General features: G+C 53.6%; 1 protein-coding gene across 1 annotated transcript in view; it reads left to right on the forward strand.

The window, feature by feature from the left end:
• Smc1b (structural maintenance of chromosomes 1B) overlaps window positions 1–17,276 on the forward strand; it is a 52,753-nt gene extending 35,477 nt beyond the window's left edge. The window contains exons 16-25 of the mRNA XM_023564393.2: window positions 3,274–3,415; window positions 4,137–4,282; window positions 5,470–5,623; window positions 9,724–9,822; window positions 11,802–11,958; window positions 12,557–12,711; window positions 13,647–13,798; window positions 15,352–15,421; window positions 16,048–16,158; window positions 17,008–17,276. Coding sequence (XP_023420161.2) covers window positions 3,274–3,415; window positions 4,137–4,282; window positions 5,470–5,623; window positions 9,724–9,822; window positions 11,802–11,958; window positions 12,557–12,711; window positions 13,647–13,798; window positions 15,352–15,421; window positions 16,048–16,158; window positions 17,008–17,106 — 1,285 coding nt within the window. The 3' untranslated portion in view covers window positions 17,107–17,276. The remainder of the gene's footprint in view (window positions 1–3,273; window positions 3,416–4,136; window positions 4,283–5,469; window positions 5,624–9,723; window positions 9,823–11,801; window positions 11,959–12,556; window positions 12,712–13,646; window positions 13,799–15,351; window positions 15,422–16,047; window positions 16,159–17,007) is intronic.
• Window positions 17,277–17,864: the final 588 nt, after the last annotated feature.

Raw genomic sequence — 17,864 nt, forward strand, 5'->3', positions numbered from 1 at the left:
GCCTAGGAAATTCTTTCAGTCATATGACAGAAGCCTCATGAGCAAACCCAAAGACAGATGTTGCTGGGGGGGACACGCAGGCATCGGGTGTGTGGAGAAGGCCGTGGCTGCCCCGAGGAGGCTGAGGGTGTTCTTACACCTCCTGCGTCCCACACGGACTCTCCCTTCAGCACAGCGTTTATATAACAGGAACACAGTCCTCTTGGGGAGTATAGAGAAAAGTTTTGTCTTGAAATGAAAACTGACAAATATTTTGCTCCACTTCCTTTCATTCATTCTCAATTTTTTGAGACGGTCTCACTATGCAGTGTGGGCTGGCCCTGAACTCACTCTGTAGCCCAGGCTGGACTCGAACTCACAGTGATCCTTCTGCCTCAGCCTCCCCGGGGCTGGGATTGCAGGTGTGCACTGCCACTCCAGGCCTGTAATTCTTTGATATTCTGTTCGTTCATCCAACACATCCTCGTTATTGACCACGTGTATTCCTCCCACGGGCCAGGCACCTCCCAGGGGCTGAGGCGACAGCAGTACACAGGAAAGGTTGCGCCCTTACCTGGTCTCAGTGCTTGTATTTGCGTGTGCGTGTTAGCATCAGCTTTTCAGCTGCTGTCTAAAACCTGCTGGGATTTTGGTAGGGGCTGTGTTGGATCTGTGGGTCAATTTGGGACCTCTTAGCACTGGCCCCGGGCATGTGCTTTCCTCCATTTAGGTTAGCCTTAATTTCTGTCATTAGTACTCTTTAGGTTTCAGTGTACAGGTTTGTTCTAGTGTGTATTTCAATATGAGATTGTTTCTTGATAGTATATTGAAATTAAAATTAATTTTTGTAAATTGGGCTTATATTCTGAAACCTTGCTAAACTTACTAGTTCTTTTTGTTTTTTTGTTTTTTTGAGACTGGGTCTTGCTATGTAGTTTAGCCTTGAACTTACTATGTAACGCAGGCTGACCTCGAACTCATGGCCATCCTCCTGCCTCAGCCTCCCAGTGAAAGGGGGTGCACCACATAGCCAGCTTGAAACTTACTAGTTCTTTTAGCTCTTTTGTAGATTCCATGTAGATAATTATATTGACAGTGAATAAAAATTTTTACTTCTTCCTTTCAAATTAATATATCTTTTAATTCTTTCTGCCTGTTGTGCTAGCTAGGGCTCCAGGACAATGATAATCTAAGATGGAGAGAGTAGACATCCTGCCTCCAGGCTAAGAGCAACGCACGGAGTCTTTCTCAGTGAAGCTGGAAACACAGGGTGCCTTTAGGGGTCGAAGGAGCTCCCTTTATTCTCACTGTACGCTTCTGCGTTACCCTAGACGGATACTTTCTTTGGTTTCTATTGAGATGATTGTATGGTTGAATTTTCAAGAGTTTACTTACTAGTAAATAGTTTGTTATATTGATTTTAAAATGCTAGACCACCCAGCTTACTTTCCATGTATTTTGAGGGCAGGGTTTCATATATTTTTGGACTTGATTTGTTAGAATTGTGTTAAGGACTCTATTTTCTGAGTGTATGGATCTTTTCTTGTAATGCCTTTGTCATGTTTTAGTATCCAGGTAACACTAGACACATACAGTGAACTGAAAATTGTTTCCTTTTCTTCTGCAGTTCATGTAGAATTAGTGTTGTCTCTAAATGTCCAGAAACCATGTGAGCCACCTGGTTTTCTTTGTGGGAAAGTTGATGGAGTTGTTTGTTTGTTTGTCTGTCTTATGGTCCAGGTTTGAACTTGGAGCCTTCTGCACTGTGCTCTGTCCCCAGCCTTCCTTTCGGTCTTGGTCACCAGGTCTGGTCACAGTCCTCTGCCCCCTTCCAGAGCCCCGGGGCTACGGGAATGCGTGGGACAGCTTTTAATTACAGACTCAGTTTCTTGTCAGTGCAGCACAGGGTTGCTCAGGGTACTCTCTTCCTGGTTGAACTGTGGTAGTTTGTATCTTTATCTCAGTTGCCAAGTTTATTAACATAAATTTACTTACAATTTATGCCCTGCTTTGGAGGAGCTGTATTGCTGCTTTCACCCTAATGCTGGTGATTTGTTTGTTCTCTGTGCTTGCTGTCCAGCTAGAGACGCATCTGCCTCACTGATCTAAGACTAGCCCTTGGTGTCACTGATTTTTGCTGTGATTTGTTTCTGTTACTGGTTTCTGCTGTTTATTGTTTCCTTCCTTATTTTCTTTTAATATACTGTTCTTTTCTAATTTTTTAAGATGGATGCTTACATTCATTTAGGCTTCTCTTCTAATATAACCACTTCAAGCTATTGAGTACCTTCTGAAGTTCTGTTTAAGACGTATCTCGCAGAGTTTGGAGTTATTTTTGCTGCTGTCCCATCTGAACCATCTTCTAGGGTCCCTGGTGGTTTTTCCTATGACCTAGTCAGAGGTCACAGGTGGGTTTCAGCTGTCCCTGAATGTGTCTCACCGGGTTCCGCCCCTTCCTACATCTGCACACTGCCTGGTCTGTGGTCTTCTGCCTGCCGAGCAGGGGATGAAGTCACCGTCACACAGTTTGTGGTGCTGCAGCTTGCGTAAGCCTGATTCACGGAGGACTTCCAGTGCTGCTCAGCTGTCTCTGTCTCGTTTTACTGTTGCCTTGGGACCCGTGTGTCCAGTACAGCGTCCACTACAGTTAGTGCTAAGAGTGCTTCTCGAGAGAATGATCTGGAAAACGGGAGGCACGAGGGGCTCTGCTGGTGTTGAGATTCTCTGTGCAGGTGCAGGAGCCGGCGCTGTGGAGGAGCACACCGGGAGGGCGATGTTCACAGAGTCCCAGCTCCCACATGAAGCTCAAATGTGAATAGCTGTGCCGAACACCGATCTATTTATAAGAATAAGCTCCTAGGTGTAACTTAAAGAGAGGGGACAACTATAGATTACAAAATGCACGAAATATGTTACCCACGTGCGATATGTGGATCCTGATGGAAATAAAGTTATCTCAGGGCTGGGATGCAGCTCAGCAGCACAGCGCCTGGCAGGTGTAAGGCCCTGAGTTCGATTTCCAGTACCAAAAAATGGATGGGACTATGAGGAATTGTGGCAGTGACAGTTATACAGTGTACAGGTTTAAGCTACAGTAGGTTATGCTGCTCAATTAAAAGTCAGTTTACGTTCAGATAAGTTTATGAAAATTCTTACAGAAGAAATTACACAATGTCCAGATTTCATTTCCAAAAATCCAGTAGTGAGGGGAAGCAGCTAAAAGGCTTATGGTGAAAGTTTTAAAATAAGATAGCATCTGTTTACCTCTTGTAATGCTGGACTTTATTATACTAGGTTAGAATTTGAAAAACAAAAAACCCGGCTTAATATTCAGCTTGAATACAGTCGCAATCTGCTGAAGAAGAGACTGAGTAAGATCAGTGCATTAAAAGAAAGTGTCCAGAAAGGTAGAGAAGACACCGACCGCCTGAAGAAGGTAAGGGATGCGGGCCTCTTCGTGGAGGGCTGGGTGCTGAGCTCCTGGAGGGGTCTCGGGGAGCGAGGGGGAGGCCTGAGAACTCTTCAAGTAAAGCCCCAGCGTCCCCTCCCCCCAGTCCCTGGACTTCCAGTGGGAGGGAGCACGAAGGAGACTCGGGCTCTGGAGCTCACTGCCCAGGTGAGGCCCTGATGGCCCCTGGCAGGACATTGAAGAGCCTGCAGGTGGCAGAGAAGACAGGCTGCAGCCACAGGTGGGGACTTGCTGGTGGACGGGAGTATATTGAACCCTTGTGAGAGGCTGAGACAGCCAGCAGGTGCCCTGGAGTGCCCTGGGCCACAGGGCGATGCTGCGATCCTGGCGGGGCCAGCGTGAGGGGAGGCCTGCAGCGGCAGACATGTCAGGAGCCCGGCGCTGCAGGAGGTGTCGCTGCAGGAGGTGTCGCTGCAGACGCGGCGTGGCGGCCGGTCCAGATGCAGGGACACTGTCACTGGGAGTGTGGGCCTGAGCCGAGGCATGAACCTAAAGGAAGGACACAGGCGGGTAGTGACTGCCAGGTTCCAGGTGTGGGGTGATAGCAGGTCACAGCCTGTGACAGGCTCGGTCCACCCGCCCTACACGGGGAAGGCGCTCATCTGGGAACAACTGGGCTGGCCGGCGCCTGCTGCCTCAGCCACCACGGGAGGGGACGCTAACTGCAGTGCAAACCCTCTCGGCGCAGGTGGAAGACGACTGTCTGCGTGTGGTGGATGAGCTCATGGCGAAGCAGAAGCAGCTTAAGGATGTGTTAGTCACACAGAATTCCAGCGCTGAGAAAGTTCAAACTCAGATTGAAGAGGAGCGCAAGAAGTTTTTGGCTGTTGATAGGTAACTAAAAATGCTTCATTTCAAAGCCCTCGCTAGCATTTTAAACGTGCACGCTTGCCAATTCAGAAGTCACTAGCTTGTGTTTGCGCGTGCATGTTTTGTTCCTCCCGGTCCCGTAGCCCTTCTCAGTACGCTAACACGGGGAGGCAGAGGCAGGGCCGCTCAGTGCGTGCTCCTCCCCTGAGAGCCAGCCCTGCGCTGCAGTGTGCCTGCTGTCCAGAGTCCCTGCCATCGCACCAGGCAGCACAGAGCATGGGGAGGAGCCTGCACGCACCCTGCGCCTTCGTGTCCTCACCAGTACGCAGGTGAATGAGGCACCTGCTGTGCGGGACGGGACGGTGGTGAGCACTGCGGAGATGGCATTGGGCAGCGCTTCAGGTGCTGCCTGGCATCTGATGAACGCATCCTTGCCACGTGCTGATGCTGCTTTGATCACCTAGCACAAAGTCACCTGCTTTCCTGTGTGACTGACCAAGCGGTCAGCTGACCGGGGCCGGCTTCTGCGCAGTGTCCTGGCATTTCAGTTTTCTCACTGTGCAAAGACCGCCAGTGCTTTGAAGACCGGTGCTACCGTTCCCTGAGTGGGGTTAAAGTCTGCTTAGTGATGTTTTATTTTCGTATTATTTGAACCGGGCTATTGTTGTTTATTTTCATGTTTTTCAAAACGTCGTAGCCTCGTCTTCCCTCCCATCCATCTGGCATCTGTCTGTTCTTTCTGCCCTCTGTCTTTTGCTTCCTTACTTCCTTCATGTTTTTCTTTTTGGTCCTCTTTCTGAGTTGCTTCAGCTGCTGGATGTCACAGCTTCATTCTCAGGAAGGGGCAGAAGCTTCAGGTTGTTGGAGGTGCAACAACTTTCCTGCAAGGTATCTATCTCTTGTGCAGAGAGATGGCTTCTCATCTGAAGCTCTGAAATGCAGTGCACACGTGAGGGAGAGGTGCAGCTTGAAAACTTGCACAGATCTATAAAGAAAGCAAGTGGGAAGGCACTGTCTTCCCTGGACTAAAGCTGGGCTCCCTTGCACATCTGAGCCTCACCCACACCCTTTCCACAAGTTACAGCCCAAGCACTTAGGGCACTCTTGGAGAAAGTGGTCTTCTACAAAGAAGTTTATAATGTAACATTTTCCTTCCTTGGCAAAGCTTTTGCACAGTGAGTAAAATCCCTTTTTCATGTGTGTATTTACAGGGAAGTAGGAAAATTACAAAAGAAAGTTGTGATAATTCAGACTTCTCTGGAACAGAGGCGCCTAGAGAAGCATAACATGCTGCTGGATTGCAAAGTTCAGGACATTGAAATAAGGCTTCTCTCGGGGTCGCTGGATGACATCATTGAAGTGGAGGTAACTCAGCAGCCATGGTTGGTGAGCGCAGCCCCCTCTGACTGCTTACTCTCCCTCAGAGGAGGGAAGACAGCTTTCCCCGCTAGGAAGGAAAGGGGCAAAATGCTTGCCATCCCATTTTCGGGGAGGACGTTAGGCAGGATTCTGGTCTTGGGTGGCCTGTGTCTCCTCACATACCGGGATGGACTAGTCTCGCGCCTGTAGAGTGGATGCCCAGGAGACCCCAGAGGCGAGGCGGTTGTCCTTGCTGCTCTGCCCCACGGCCTCAGAAATGGCTTATTTCCCTCCAGTCCTCTGCTGCAGAGCAGCCTAAGTCCTTTGGGTTCTTCAGAACGAAGTATCTAGAACGCAACGCTTCCTTCTAACAGAATGACTTTTTTTGGTGTAATTCTGCTGTCTGTTCCTGTTCTAGCACAGGTGACATTGTGAGTAAGAGGAAAAAAAAAAAGAGCAAACCCTTTCCTGCCCAAGCGACAGAAGGCCAATTCCAATGGTCTAAAGTGCAGAGGGAGAAAAGGGATAGGGTCGGGTTGGGGCTGATGGCGCTGCCTGCGGCTCCTGCCAGGGTGTGAAGGCTGCCACACTCCTTGCTCTGTGTGTACTGGTCTGTCCTCATCCATCAGCTTTGCCCACGAGGCTGCTCCGGCTTTGACCCTGGGGAAGAGCTCTTCCTGCCCTCGGACTCGGGCCGGCTCGTCCCGGCTCCTGTGCCCGCTCTTGCAGGTGTGGAGGGAGCAGAAGGGGTCTGTCCCAGCTACCCTGGGGGCGCAGGAAGGAAGGCAGTGCTGTGCTCACTGTAGGAAGAAGCAGGAGACGCTGTGTTAGTTCTAGAAGCGTTCGGTCACGTAGTGAATAGGAAGGGAAGCAGTCTTCCTGCCCGATGACCCGGGTGCTGCTGTTGGTCCGTGACAGCACTGCTGCTCTGTCCCCTTTGTCCTTTCACCTGGTGAATCTAGAATTCCTCTCAACACGCCCCCGCCAACGTGAAAGTAACCGCATGACAGACACGTGCTGTGCAGGGCATTTCACAGCAGATACTGAGCCCCGCACTGAGTTCATTTTCTCAGAGCTTAAGGATATCTCTATAGAAACTGCTAAAGCTAAAAAGCAAAGAGAGAAAAGACCGAAAGGGACAACAGGTCCTTCCATGAACTACGGGAAGCTGCAGAAGCTGGAGCTGGTGTGTAATAGGAGTACCGGAAGCATATGCCGCAGATGTGTGTCCCACAAGTAAACGTGTAAGGAGAGCCCTGTACCATGTGCCTTCGGGAGCACGCGTGCACACACGGTGGCCCCAGACACTGCCCAAGGCCCACAACAGTGAGGACGCCACACGCTGGCGGGGATGCTGAGAGACAGGAATTGGCTCTCACTGCTGACGGGAATGCAAAATGCTGCAGTCAGCGGGAAGGCCGTTCCTGACCAGTGGTCTAGCTGCTGCGCTACCCGGTGTTTTCTCCAAGAGTTGAAAACTTAATTCCACACAAAACCCTGTTTATAATAGCTTGCCACAACTTGGAAGCAGCCAGAATATCCTTTAGGGCCTGGGAGTACAGCCCAGTGGTAGAGCGCTTACCTAGCATTGTGAGACTCTCGGTTCTATCCCCAGGACCACAGAGAACAAAGTTACAAACAGATCACCTGTGGGTGAGTGAGGAAAGTGCGGTGTTCAGACCATGCATTGTTACTCCAGCACTAGAAAAAATAAATAGCCAGGAAGAGATGTGGAAAAGCCAGGCCTGTGGCACTGTAGTCCCAGGCCTCTGGAAGGCTGGGGCGGGAGGACTGAGTAGCACAGGAAAACCTTATCTCAGAAGTGTCAAAAGAATGATCTTTGTAAGAGCTGGAGCTATGGCTCTGTGCAAACCCTCAGTAACACACACACACACACACACACACACGGACACACACCCACATGGAATTGGCTCTGTGCAAACCCTCAGTAACACACACACACACGGAAGTGCATACTGAAAAGACCAGTCTAAGCTCTGTGCAAACCCTCAGTAACATACACACACACACACACACACACACACACACACACGGAAGTGCATACTGAAAAGACCAGTCTAAGCTCTGTGCAAACCCTCAGTAACACACACACACACACACACACACACACACACACACACGGAAGTGCATACTGAAAAGACCAGTCTAAGCTCTGTGCAAACCCTCAGTAACACACACACACACACACACACACACGGAAGTGCATACTAAAAAGACCAATCTAAGCTCTGTGCAAACCCTCAGTAACACACACACACACACACACACACACACACACGGAAGTGCATACTGAAAAGACCAGTCTAAAGAGCCACAGTCTGCACTAGATGGCTCCAGTGATGTAGTAATGTGACATTCAGGAGAAGGCACAGCTTCTCACGCAGTAAAAGCTGAGTGGTTTCCCAAAGTCAAGGGACAAGAGATGCATAGGTGGCACCCAGGACCCAGGATGAGCATCGGCCTGGTGTGGACAGTGGGTGCCTGGCGCCCCCCTTTCACCCAAACCAGGGAATGGACCACACCCGAGCCCATCCCCTGAGGGGAGCTTGCTGTGGGTTCATCAAGGAAGCTGCGTGCTGGGGGGGTGTGGGGGGTCCCTGGCCGCCCTTGCACTTTGCCCTGAAGATCAGTCTGTGGAAGAGGCACCTGCTCAGGCCACACTGCAGTATCACGCTCACTTTTAAAGCATGACGCTTCGGGAGCTGGGGATTTAGCTCAGCGGCATAAGTACCAGCTTTGCAAGCAGGCGGTCGTGAGCTTGATCACCGGTACCGGTAAAAAAAAAAAAAGCATGACGCTTCCTGCAAGCAGAGCATCCAGAGGCCCAGACCACGTCACTCTGGGTGGGGAGGCATGCCGACGTCGATGGTTCTCTTGGAACAGACAACACTTGCTCGCATGGGTCACATACTCTTTTCTGGTCCCCTAGGGCATGCCAGGCCTCAGAGCCCAGTGTCTCTTCAGAGATAGCACTAGGAGAAAGGGGGTCAGCCTCGGGTGCATCCTGGCTGGCATTTTAATAGGCATACCAGGTCGTGCGACTGAAGCCTGGGGTGAGACGGTAGTAGGCAGGCTGGGTTTCTCGGGGGCTGAAGTCATTGTCTCACAACCCTCACCGGGGCAGTAACCATCCACCTGGGGAAAGCGGAGCCCCAGACTCCCCTTCCACAGCATGGGTCATCTCTGCCTGCCGGGCTCCCGGAAATTCTCAGAGGCTTTGGCTGGAGACGGCCGGATTGTTGCTTCCCGGGTCCTAATGTGCAAGGAGGCAGGGGTGCTGCTGCCTGCGAGGCTGCATGCCTGTGCTCACACTTGGAGCAGCGAGCAGCAGATGATGGGTACAAGCCGAATCGGTGACATCGGGTCCCATGTGGGAACGGGGAGGGGGCGCTGTGCTCTAGGCCAGCTGCTCTCTGAGCTGTTTTAACACACGCGTTACTTAGAACTTCACTCCTACAGAGGGTAAACGACAGAGTTCGGCTGCTTTTTTTTCATTTTCTTGTTTAAGACACAGTCTTTTTAGGCTGGTCCTGAGCTCTATAGACCAGGCTAGCCTGGAACTCCTGGCAATCTCCCTGCCTCAGCCTCCTAAGTGCTGGGATTACAGGCATGTGCCACCATGCCCAGCCAAGTTGGGCATATTTTTCTTAATATATGAGTCTTGGTTTTGACCAGCATGACACCAAAGGCCAGCTGTTTCACAGCAAAATTGAAATATAAGTCATTGCAATAGGCCCTGGCTCTGCAACAGCCAAAAATCATGTCCTTTCCCTACCAGCGGAGTAGAGACAAGCAAGCACAGGCCGACGAAATAGTGATGTGAGGTACTAGTCCAGCTGTGCGACAGAAAAGCAGGAGAGGAGCAGGGTTGGTGGAGGGGACAGGTGACTCCCACAGACGCCTCGGGGGCTGCCCACCTGAGAGTAGCCAGTGGTGGCCACGGAGGCTGCACGGCTGCAGACACTGACGGAGCTGTGAGAGGGCGACAGCAGGTCCCTGCAGCCTGCCTAGCACCTGGAGGAGTGGGATGCACCGGGTGTCCAGGTCCCCTGGGCACAGTGAGCAGAGCTTTACATGTTTTTCAGCTGGGAACTGAAACAGAGAGCACGCAGGCAACAACTGACATCTACGAGAGAGAGGCCGCTCTGGAAGTGGACTACGGCCCTCTGCGAGAGGACTTGAAGGTAACAGGTTATTGTTGGTCTCTGCTGACCCCCGGCAAGGCTGAATGTGCAGACACTGCAGGGTCACTTGGAGGCGGCAGAGCGCTGCCAGCAGTGAGGGCAGATGCCTGGCTCTGCCTCACACCACACCCGTCTCCAGCTCTGCCCACCTGAGGCTCTGCAGGCGCGGGAGAGGGTCAGCCCTCCCCGGTCTTCCTCTCCGTGGCCCCTTCCTTCAGCTGGATGCAGTGATGAGAGTGGCTGCGAGACTCCAGGGTGCCCCATGTTCAGTGTCCTCCTGGGAAGGCCGGGAAGAGCCCGGTGGTAGAGTGGCCTCCAGGTGCCTCCTCAAGTCCATGTCCAGCCTTACTTCCTCCCCAGGGAGTGTGCCTAAAGTTCCCAGCCTCTTCGCAGTCGGCCGCTAGCAGGTGGGCTGCACGGGAGCTTACTAGCAATGACAAGAGATGCCCACTTCACCGCTGCCGTTCAGGTTTTAGGGTTCTGGGCTAAGACCCAGGATGAAGGCCAAGTACACAACTATCACAGAACAGCCATCAATAGGTTAGGCCAGGCTGGGCTACATAGTGGGTTCGAGGACAGCCTGAGCTGCCTTGCGGAACCTTGTTTCAAAGAAACCATCAGTATGTCTAGTCTCTGCTCTGCAGGATGTATGCCTATGCACTGACCCATCAGTTTGTGTAGCAAACCACTTCTGTGGGGTCGCATGCAATACTGAAGTCTTTGCAAACTCCCGCATAAACAGAAGTAGCCTGCCTAGCAAGGTAGTGCACACCTATGACCCCAGCACTTAGGAGGCTGAGGCAGGAGGATTGCCACAAGTTCGAGGCCAGCTGGGGCTATATAAGTGAGTTCAAGGCCAGCTGTAACTACATAGTAAGACCTGTCTCCAAAAAAAAAAGCGTCCTTTACTCCAGCGCCTGAGTTCACCTTGTCAGGGTCCCGGGTCTGCCTGCTGCAGGCTTGGGCTTCTCCCAGAGGAGGAGGAACAGGTTGCAGCCTGGAGTGCAGCCCTCTTCCCTCTACTGCAGCAGCTCGGGCTCCGGTGCGGTCAGCCCCGAGGCCCCTGGCCTCGCTTCTCGGGCTCTGTCAGCAGCGGGCTACAGAAGCAGGGGGCAGAGGGGGTGGGTGCTGAGGAGCAGCAGCCCCCGTGTCTTCGAATGCATATGTGGTTAAGACTGGAAATTTGGACTCTCGGTGTGACATTGTTTGGCAGTCAGAAAGTAGCTTTTTCCTTCTCTTTGGTCTTCTGCTTTTTTAGTGCTCTCTCGGTTGCTGCAGCAAGCCCTTTCCCTCTTGTTACCCAGTACGTGTTCATAATTACTGTCTTGCCACTTAGGGCTTTCTTGTATTCATTCATATGAACTTTATTTGCATGTATGGTATGAGTTCATCTGTTTTCAAATAAGTCTCAGTGAGTGGAAATGTCTCTTCAGTCACGTGTCCATTGGAGTCAAGGAAGTTCTCCTGAAGGGCCTGGCTCCACTGCCCGCCCTCCTCATTTGAGTGAGTTCCAGCTCTCACTGGGGTCTGGGGCAGGACCATGCACCTTACTGCCGCAGATCCCGCTCTCTGCCCTGGTGCTCCTGGAGGGCCTTTTAGGAGGTGTTTCCATCTCCAACTTCCCTGTGAGTCAAGGCAGAGACTGAACTGCTCCCGTCAGAGCCTCCTTGGAGTCTAATTTGTGGTACACAATGGGTAGTTTTTAATGGGCAAGGGAACTAAGGGGACCTGTGAGTTGTTGCTTTTTAGCCAGATTACAGCCCAGGGAGGGAAAGACATTCCGAGAGCATCCCATACAGCACTACAGGCGCAAGCGAGCAGCTGCTGGGGGCCCCACAGGTCCTGAGGTTGGGACTGCGGCTCCAGGCTGCTGCAGAGGGAGTGGCGGGCGGGGTCGATGTGCCAGCCTGCCGCAGGCCTCACTGTAGGCTTGCAGCAGCAGCAGCGGCAGCTGGAGAGCCTGGTCTCCCCGCCCGCAGGCTCTGGAGTCAGAGAAGGAGGTGGAGGCCCACCTTGAGCTCCTGGTACAGCAAGTGGCATCCCAGGAAGACAACTTGCTGAAGACAGCAGCCCCGAACCTGCGCGCCCTGGAGAACTTGAAAATGGTCAGGGACAAGTTCCAGGAGTCCATAGATGGTGAGGCCGAGCTTGGCAGCGGCAGGATGGGGTGCTGGGGCCTCGTTCCTGGACAGGTGCACAGTCCTCCCGGGATCACACTTTTCCTTTTAGAACACGTTTTCTTCTGTTGTCATAGGCCTTCCATGCTGAATCACTAATAGCTTCCTTTAGGAAAGTGTCCTGCTTGAACTTGAAAACAAGCTTGTTGGTTATTTTAGACATGTAATTTTTCATGCCAGAAAAACAATTACTGTGTCAGAACGTGTCAGTATTAGAAATTATGCCAGGTGGGATGGTGTACACTTGAAGTCGCAGCACTGGGGAAGCTGGGGCAAGAGGATTGCTGAGTTCGAGGCCAGCCTGGGCTACATCGTGAGTTGAAGGCCAGCCTGGACTCCACAGGGAGACCCTGTCTCAAAATGAAACAACAAAATTTAGAAATTAGCCCTGCCAGGAAAACGGCCTGTTGATTATAAAAGCTATGCCCTTGGAATTAATATCATTGAGGTATCTTAAAGGCAGTTTCACTTGACAACCAACTTCACAGTCCAGTTTTTTTACTTTAAGAGAAGTCGCTCAGTGGTCTCCAATTTAAAGAACATTGGTTCTCTCTTAGCTTTTGAGGCCAGCAGAAAGGAAGCCAGGATGTGTAGGCAAGAGTTTGAACAGGTGAAAAAAAGAAGATTCGATCTTTTCAGCCAGTGCTTTGAGCACGTGTCGGTCTCAATTGATCACATCTACAAGAAGCTCTGCCGAAACAACAGTGCCCAAGTACGTATGTGTCACCCCGGGTCCCCGTGGGGACTTTGAAGCTCTAGCCTGTACTTTCCTCCCCGAGCCAGACAGCCCTGCTGTCTGGATTAACTGCCCACTGCCCACTGTGGGAGTGGCCCCTTCAGGGCAGACTGCTCACCTAATGACCTATGTCTTGAATCCCACGCACATCTATGCTACTGGCCTGCACAGGTCGGCTCCGCCCACGTCTGTTTCCCACTGGGAGTGAGTGGTCAGACCGCTGGCCTCCCACACCCCCTTCAGCGCTGACCTGCTGCTGCCTGGCATTAATTGAGCTTTGGGAGGGTACACCTTGGGGGAGCCTGGGAAACAGCTGATCTGTGGAGCTGACCTCGTATCAGGAGCAGGGAAGAGTTCAGGCACACACCCAGTGCCGACAGCCTGGTTCCCCCACCCCACATCTGTTATGAGGCCCTGTTCCACACTCCTGGACCGGCTGTGGCAGACAGACATGGGCCGTGGACGTGGTCTCCCCTCCCTGAGTGATCCTTGCTGAGATTGCTAGCATGTAACTGAAAATTACATATTCCCAGCCCAGGGAAGTAAAGTAAGCCCACTGCCTCCTGGGAGCAGGATTACTTGTCTGCACAGTCCCTGGACTGTAGGAAGTGGGTTTGAGACTGGGCAAGTTGAGGAACACTCGTGGGGGCTGTGGCACGTGCTGCTGTGGTGGGACTGGCAGTCTTGTGTACAGCCTGGTCCCTGGGGGTGTCCCAGCACTTTGGCTCCCCACAGCTGGACAGCCCTGTGGTCTGTGATTAAATGCACAATAAGTACATTATGACAGGCCGTGGTGCTTTTCCATCCAAATCAAGGACTCCACCAGTAGAATATTTTCATTTAATACTGGCCCCATGGTTGAAAGGCACTAGTATTAGCTGATATTGCTAAATAAATAACATGTGTTGCAGGCGTTTCTTAGCCCGGAGAACCCTGAGGAGCCTTACCTAGAAGGGATCAGCTATAACTGTGTGGCCCCAGGCAAGCGGTTCATGCCCATGGACAACCTGTCCGGGGGAGAGAAATGCGTGGCAGCCCTGGCCCTGCTGCTTGCTGTGCACAGGTGAGTTCCTGTCATGCGCCGGAGCCCAGCAGCTCTCTCTGCAAGAGCTGGGACTGCTTGTGTTGACAGTTCTCAGCAGAGGTTTGCAGAACTGTCTGCTTCGGCCAGGGGCCATGATTGAGGACTGCCCAGTCACACAGCGCGGCTCCAAGCTCAGCCTTTGACAGATTTAATTATCCGTGGCTAGTAAATTTCCAGTCTTAGAGAAAAAAGTTTTGATGACCAAATATAACAAGATGGTCAAAACCAGCAAACTAGAAAACCCGACTTGCACATTACTTTCTTGGTCTCTGCTTGGATATCTATTAGTAAAGAACGTTAAAAGCAAGTATCTCGGGGCTGGGGATTTAGCTCAGCAGCATAAGCACCTGCCTTGCAAGCAGGCGGTCGTGAGTTCGATCCCCCGTACCAATAAAAAAAAGTTAAAAAAAATAAAAAGAGCAAAAGCAAGTATCTTGCCTGAGAAAGCTTCCATCTCATCTCTTTGGCACTGTTTCTCTGCAATGTATATCAAGAAATAAAACACAGTTAAAATCACTTCAAGGGGCAGCTTCCACAGTGAAAGCCACAGGGGAGGGTCCTGGGCACAGGTGCTGCCGCCCCCCAGGAGCTGAGCCACAGAGCTGGCAACTGGCTTCTACTGGTCTCAAGAAGGAAAGGGGACCCCTCTCCCCAGGAGAGGAAAAGTCAAGAGGGGGAGGACTCAGGAAGACTGGCACAAGGTGGCGCCACCCAGCTCAGCTGAACTGAAAACTGTGCAGGGCTGTAGCGGGCACCAGGGCACGCGCTGTGAACAGAACAGAAGGCCCGCGTCCGCTGCTGGGCTTCAGTGGAGGACAGTGAGTAGGGCGTGTTAGCACGTTCTGTCTGTGGAGGTCCAAGATGACAAGGCAGGGGCAGGGAACTGGAGCAGGCTGGAGGGGAGGGTGCGGGAGGGGGCTGCGGCGCTGCAGAGGCACGGGGGCCTGTGTGGGCACGCTTCCATTCCATTTGAAGGCTTGCAGCAAAGCACAAGGACTGCAAGGAAGAATGTTCTGGATGTGAAGGGCGGCGAGTACACTGGCCCCGCCAGAGTGAGCGGTCTGTGTAGAGGGCCCCGGCAGGCCCAGGACAGGGAGGACGATGGCACTGGTGGAGGCTGCTAACAGCCCGAGGAGCAGCCTCAGGCAGAGGAGAGGTGTCCTGGAGTGAGGTCCAGGCCACACAGGGCTGGAGGGCAGGGCCGGGTCTGAGGTGCCCTTGAGGTGCAGGTCAGGGTTGTTACGCAGGGACATAGGGCTCCAAGCCTGGTCCTGAGGCCGTGCTCACTGGGGCAGGCCGTGGAGGGGAGGAAGCGCCAGACGGGGCAGCAGGTCTGGGGTGGACATGACAACCCGTCATGGTATGGACCACACAGGCCGCGGCTGGGCGAGCATGGTCTCGGCGGTGCAGAGGTCACCAGTGTCCCAGACAGCTCTGCAGAAGGAAGTGTCTGCTGCCGTTCATCTTTTCCCCACGTCTTGCAAAACGGACAGGAAGCTGTAACTTAACCAGGATGCATTTTTTTCTTCCAGCTTCCGGCCTGCCCCATTCTTTGTTCTAGATGAAGTGGATGCAGCCCTGGACAATACCAACATTGGCAAAGTAAGTTGGTTTTTGCTTTTTCAGTGTGTGTACAATTCCAGGGTCACGGTGTGGTCAGAAAGTAGCTACCTCAACACCGGGCTGGGGGCCAGCAGGGCGTGCTGATCAAAGCCACGTTTTGCTCTTGTTCCCTGGTGTCTGAGTTACATAGGAACACGGTGCTTCACTGATGAGGCTCGCTGCCCCCGCCCAGGCACTGGGCATGAGCCCACGCCACCTGGCTGGTGGCAGCCCCGCTGGGCAGGTCCATGTGGATTCCTGTGCCGAGGGAGGGAGGTGTCTGTTAAAGAACAGCCTGTGTAGACACAATCCAGAGGCCTCCCCAAGTTAGCCAACCGTGGCCGGCCGGGCCGTGCTGTGCCAGCTGCCTTCCCTTTATCTGGGAGAAGAGAACTCAGGAAGCAGCGTCACCCTGAGTGTGTACAGGCAGGCCTGGGACACGACTGGGTGGTCAGTGTGGCCCGGAAGGCTTGCCCGCCCAGAGGAGGGCAGAGTCCCCGGGTCTGCAGACAGCTGCGTTGGGCTCTCCTGGTGCCTCCCGAGGAGGAGCTGCCCCGTGTTTCGTCCCGCCTGCTGTATGAGCGGCCTGGCTGACAGCAGACATGCAGCTTTTCATTTCCTGCCAGGTCTCCAGTTACATCAGAGAGCAGACTCAGGAGCAGTTCCAGATGATAATCATCTCCCTGAAAGAAGAGCTCTACTCCAGGGCGGATGCCCTGATCGGGGTGTACCCAGAGGTAAAGGGGCTCTGCTCTCCGCGGGGCGCCCCGTCCCTCCCTCTGCCTTCATCCCTGCCGGGCAGCAGCCCCAGGTGGAATCGCAGAGGCTGCCGGACAGTGCAGGAGCCAAACACAGGCGACCTCAGGTTTGAGTGAGGAGCTGCTCGGGTATTTTTCTGTGATGGTACACAGATAAGATGAATGTCAGGGGAAAGCGGCACATGAACAACTGCAGAGCAGAAGAGACCTTTATAAAACAGCGCAGGTTAACATACGGCAGGTAACACTGCGTTTCCTGTTGCTGTAACGGGAGGCCCCCCGCGTCCCGGGACTTGGCCTCGGGCCGCTCCCAGGCCCCTCAGCCACTGCCCGAGCTGACGGTAGGGCAACCAGTTCAAGGCACTCGGCCTTTGCGGTTAGGCCTTATTTCCTGAGCTTGCCTTCAAGCTGAAGCGAATTTACCTGCCTGCACCCACAGAAAGTAGGGGAGCACCTCCGAGTATGCTGAGAAATGGAAACTATGCAGGCGTGGTGGTGCGCGCCCGGGATCCAGCACTGTGGGAGGCCAGGCAGAGCTGCAGATTCGGGCCCAGCCCGAGTAGCCTGCAGGACCATCCCACAGTGAAACGTGCTGCAGGTGTAGGCCAGTGCCAAGGCCCTGGCTTCGGGCCCCAGTACCGCAGCTACTACCTCCCGAAAGAAAAATCCTCACCGGGAAATTGAAAATTAAAAAACTGGGGTGAACCAGGTAACGGGTGCCCTTTCAGGGTCAGCAGCTTCCTGCCGAGCGCGAGGCCAGGCTGGCTGGTGGCCGTGCTTTGCTGCTGCTCCCTGCCCACCCCGACTGCCACTCCTGTCTCCCTCCAGCACGACAGAGGCATGTGCAGCCGAGTGCTGACCCTGGACCTGCGTCCCTACCCGGACTCTGAAGGCGGACAGGGCGGCAGAGGACACCGAGGGTCCTAGTCGCGGTAGGCCGGGCCGCCAGCAGCCTGGCGGTCGGTCAGAGCCGGCTCCTGTCCTCGGGACCCCTGGGGTCCGGCTCCCCAGCACTCAGCATTGGTTTTTCTGAAGGCACTGTGTCGTCTTGTTTTGAAATAAGCTTGTCATTAAAATGCTCCACCATGCATCCTCTTCATCGTGGTCTGGCCTGCATCTTTGGGGTGCTCCTGAGGAAGGACAGGGTCAACCCAGGGTCTGCGGCAGGGTGCCCTGCCTGGCACGCGGGCTGTCAGCTGCCCCGGCAGTGGTGTGAGTTGAGCCCCGTTTTTGTGGAAGATCACTTGCAGGCCAGTATGTTATAGAAGCGTCAATAAACACCTAAGTTAGCTGTCCCCAGCGGAGTTACAGGAAGCAGAACAAATCTGCAGGGGACACCGAGCCTATTTCAGTGCGGCCTGGGTGCCCGGGCGGTTTCCTGAGGAGCTGGGGACACGAGTCTGCTGCCCTCCCTGTGAGCCTCAGTGGGCCTTCTGGTCCCGCACCCTGCCTGGGAGGAGCCCCCTGGGCGCAGGGCACCTCTGCCCCTCATGCAGGCTCCCTGTGGCTGCTGCCCAAGCTGAGGGTCCCCTCAGCGCCCACTGTCAGCACCCTGCCGAGCACCCGAGCACCGTGGACACGACAGGGCCGGGCAGGTGCAGGAGAGGCACGGCCTGGGCCCCAGCACTTGGAGAGGCCAAGGCAGGAAGGTGACAGGTGCAGGCCAGGACCTCGGAGTTTAGGGA

Source organism: Cavia porcellus, unplaced genomic scaffold (assembly GCF_034190915.1).
Source record: "Cavia porcellus strain 051 isolate PalLab524CR breed Dunkin Hartley unplaced genomic scaffold, mCavPor4.1 scaffold_40, whole genome shotgun sequence".
Taxonomy (NCBI): Eukaryota; Metazoa; Chordata; class Mammalia; order Rodentia; family Caviidae; genus Cavia; species Cavia porcellus.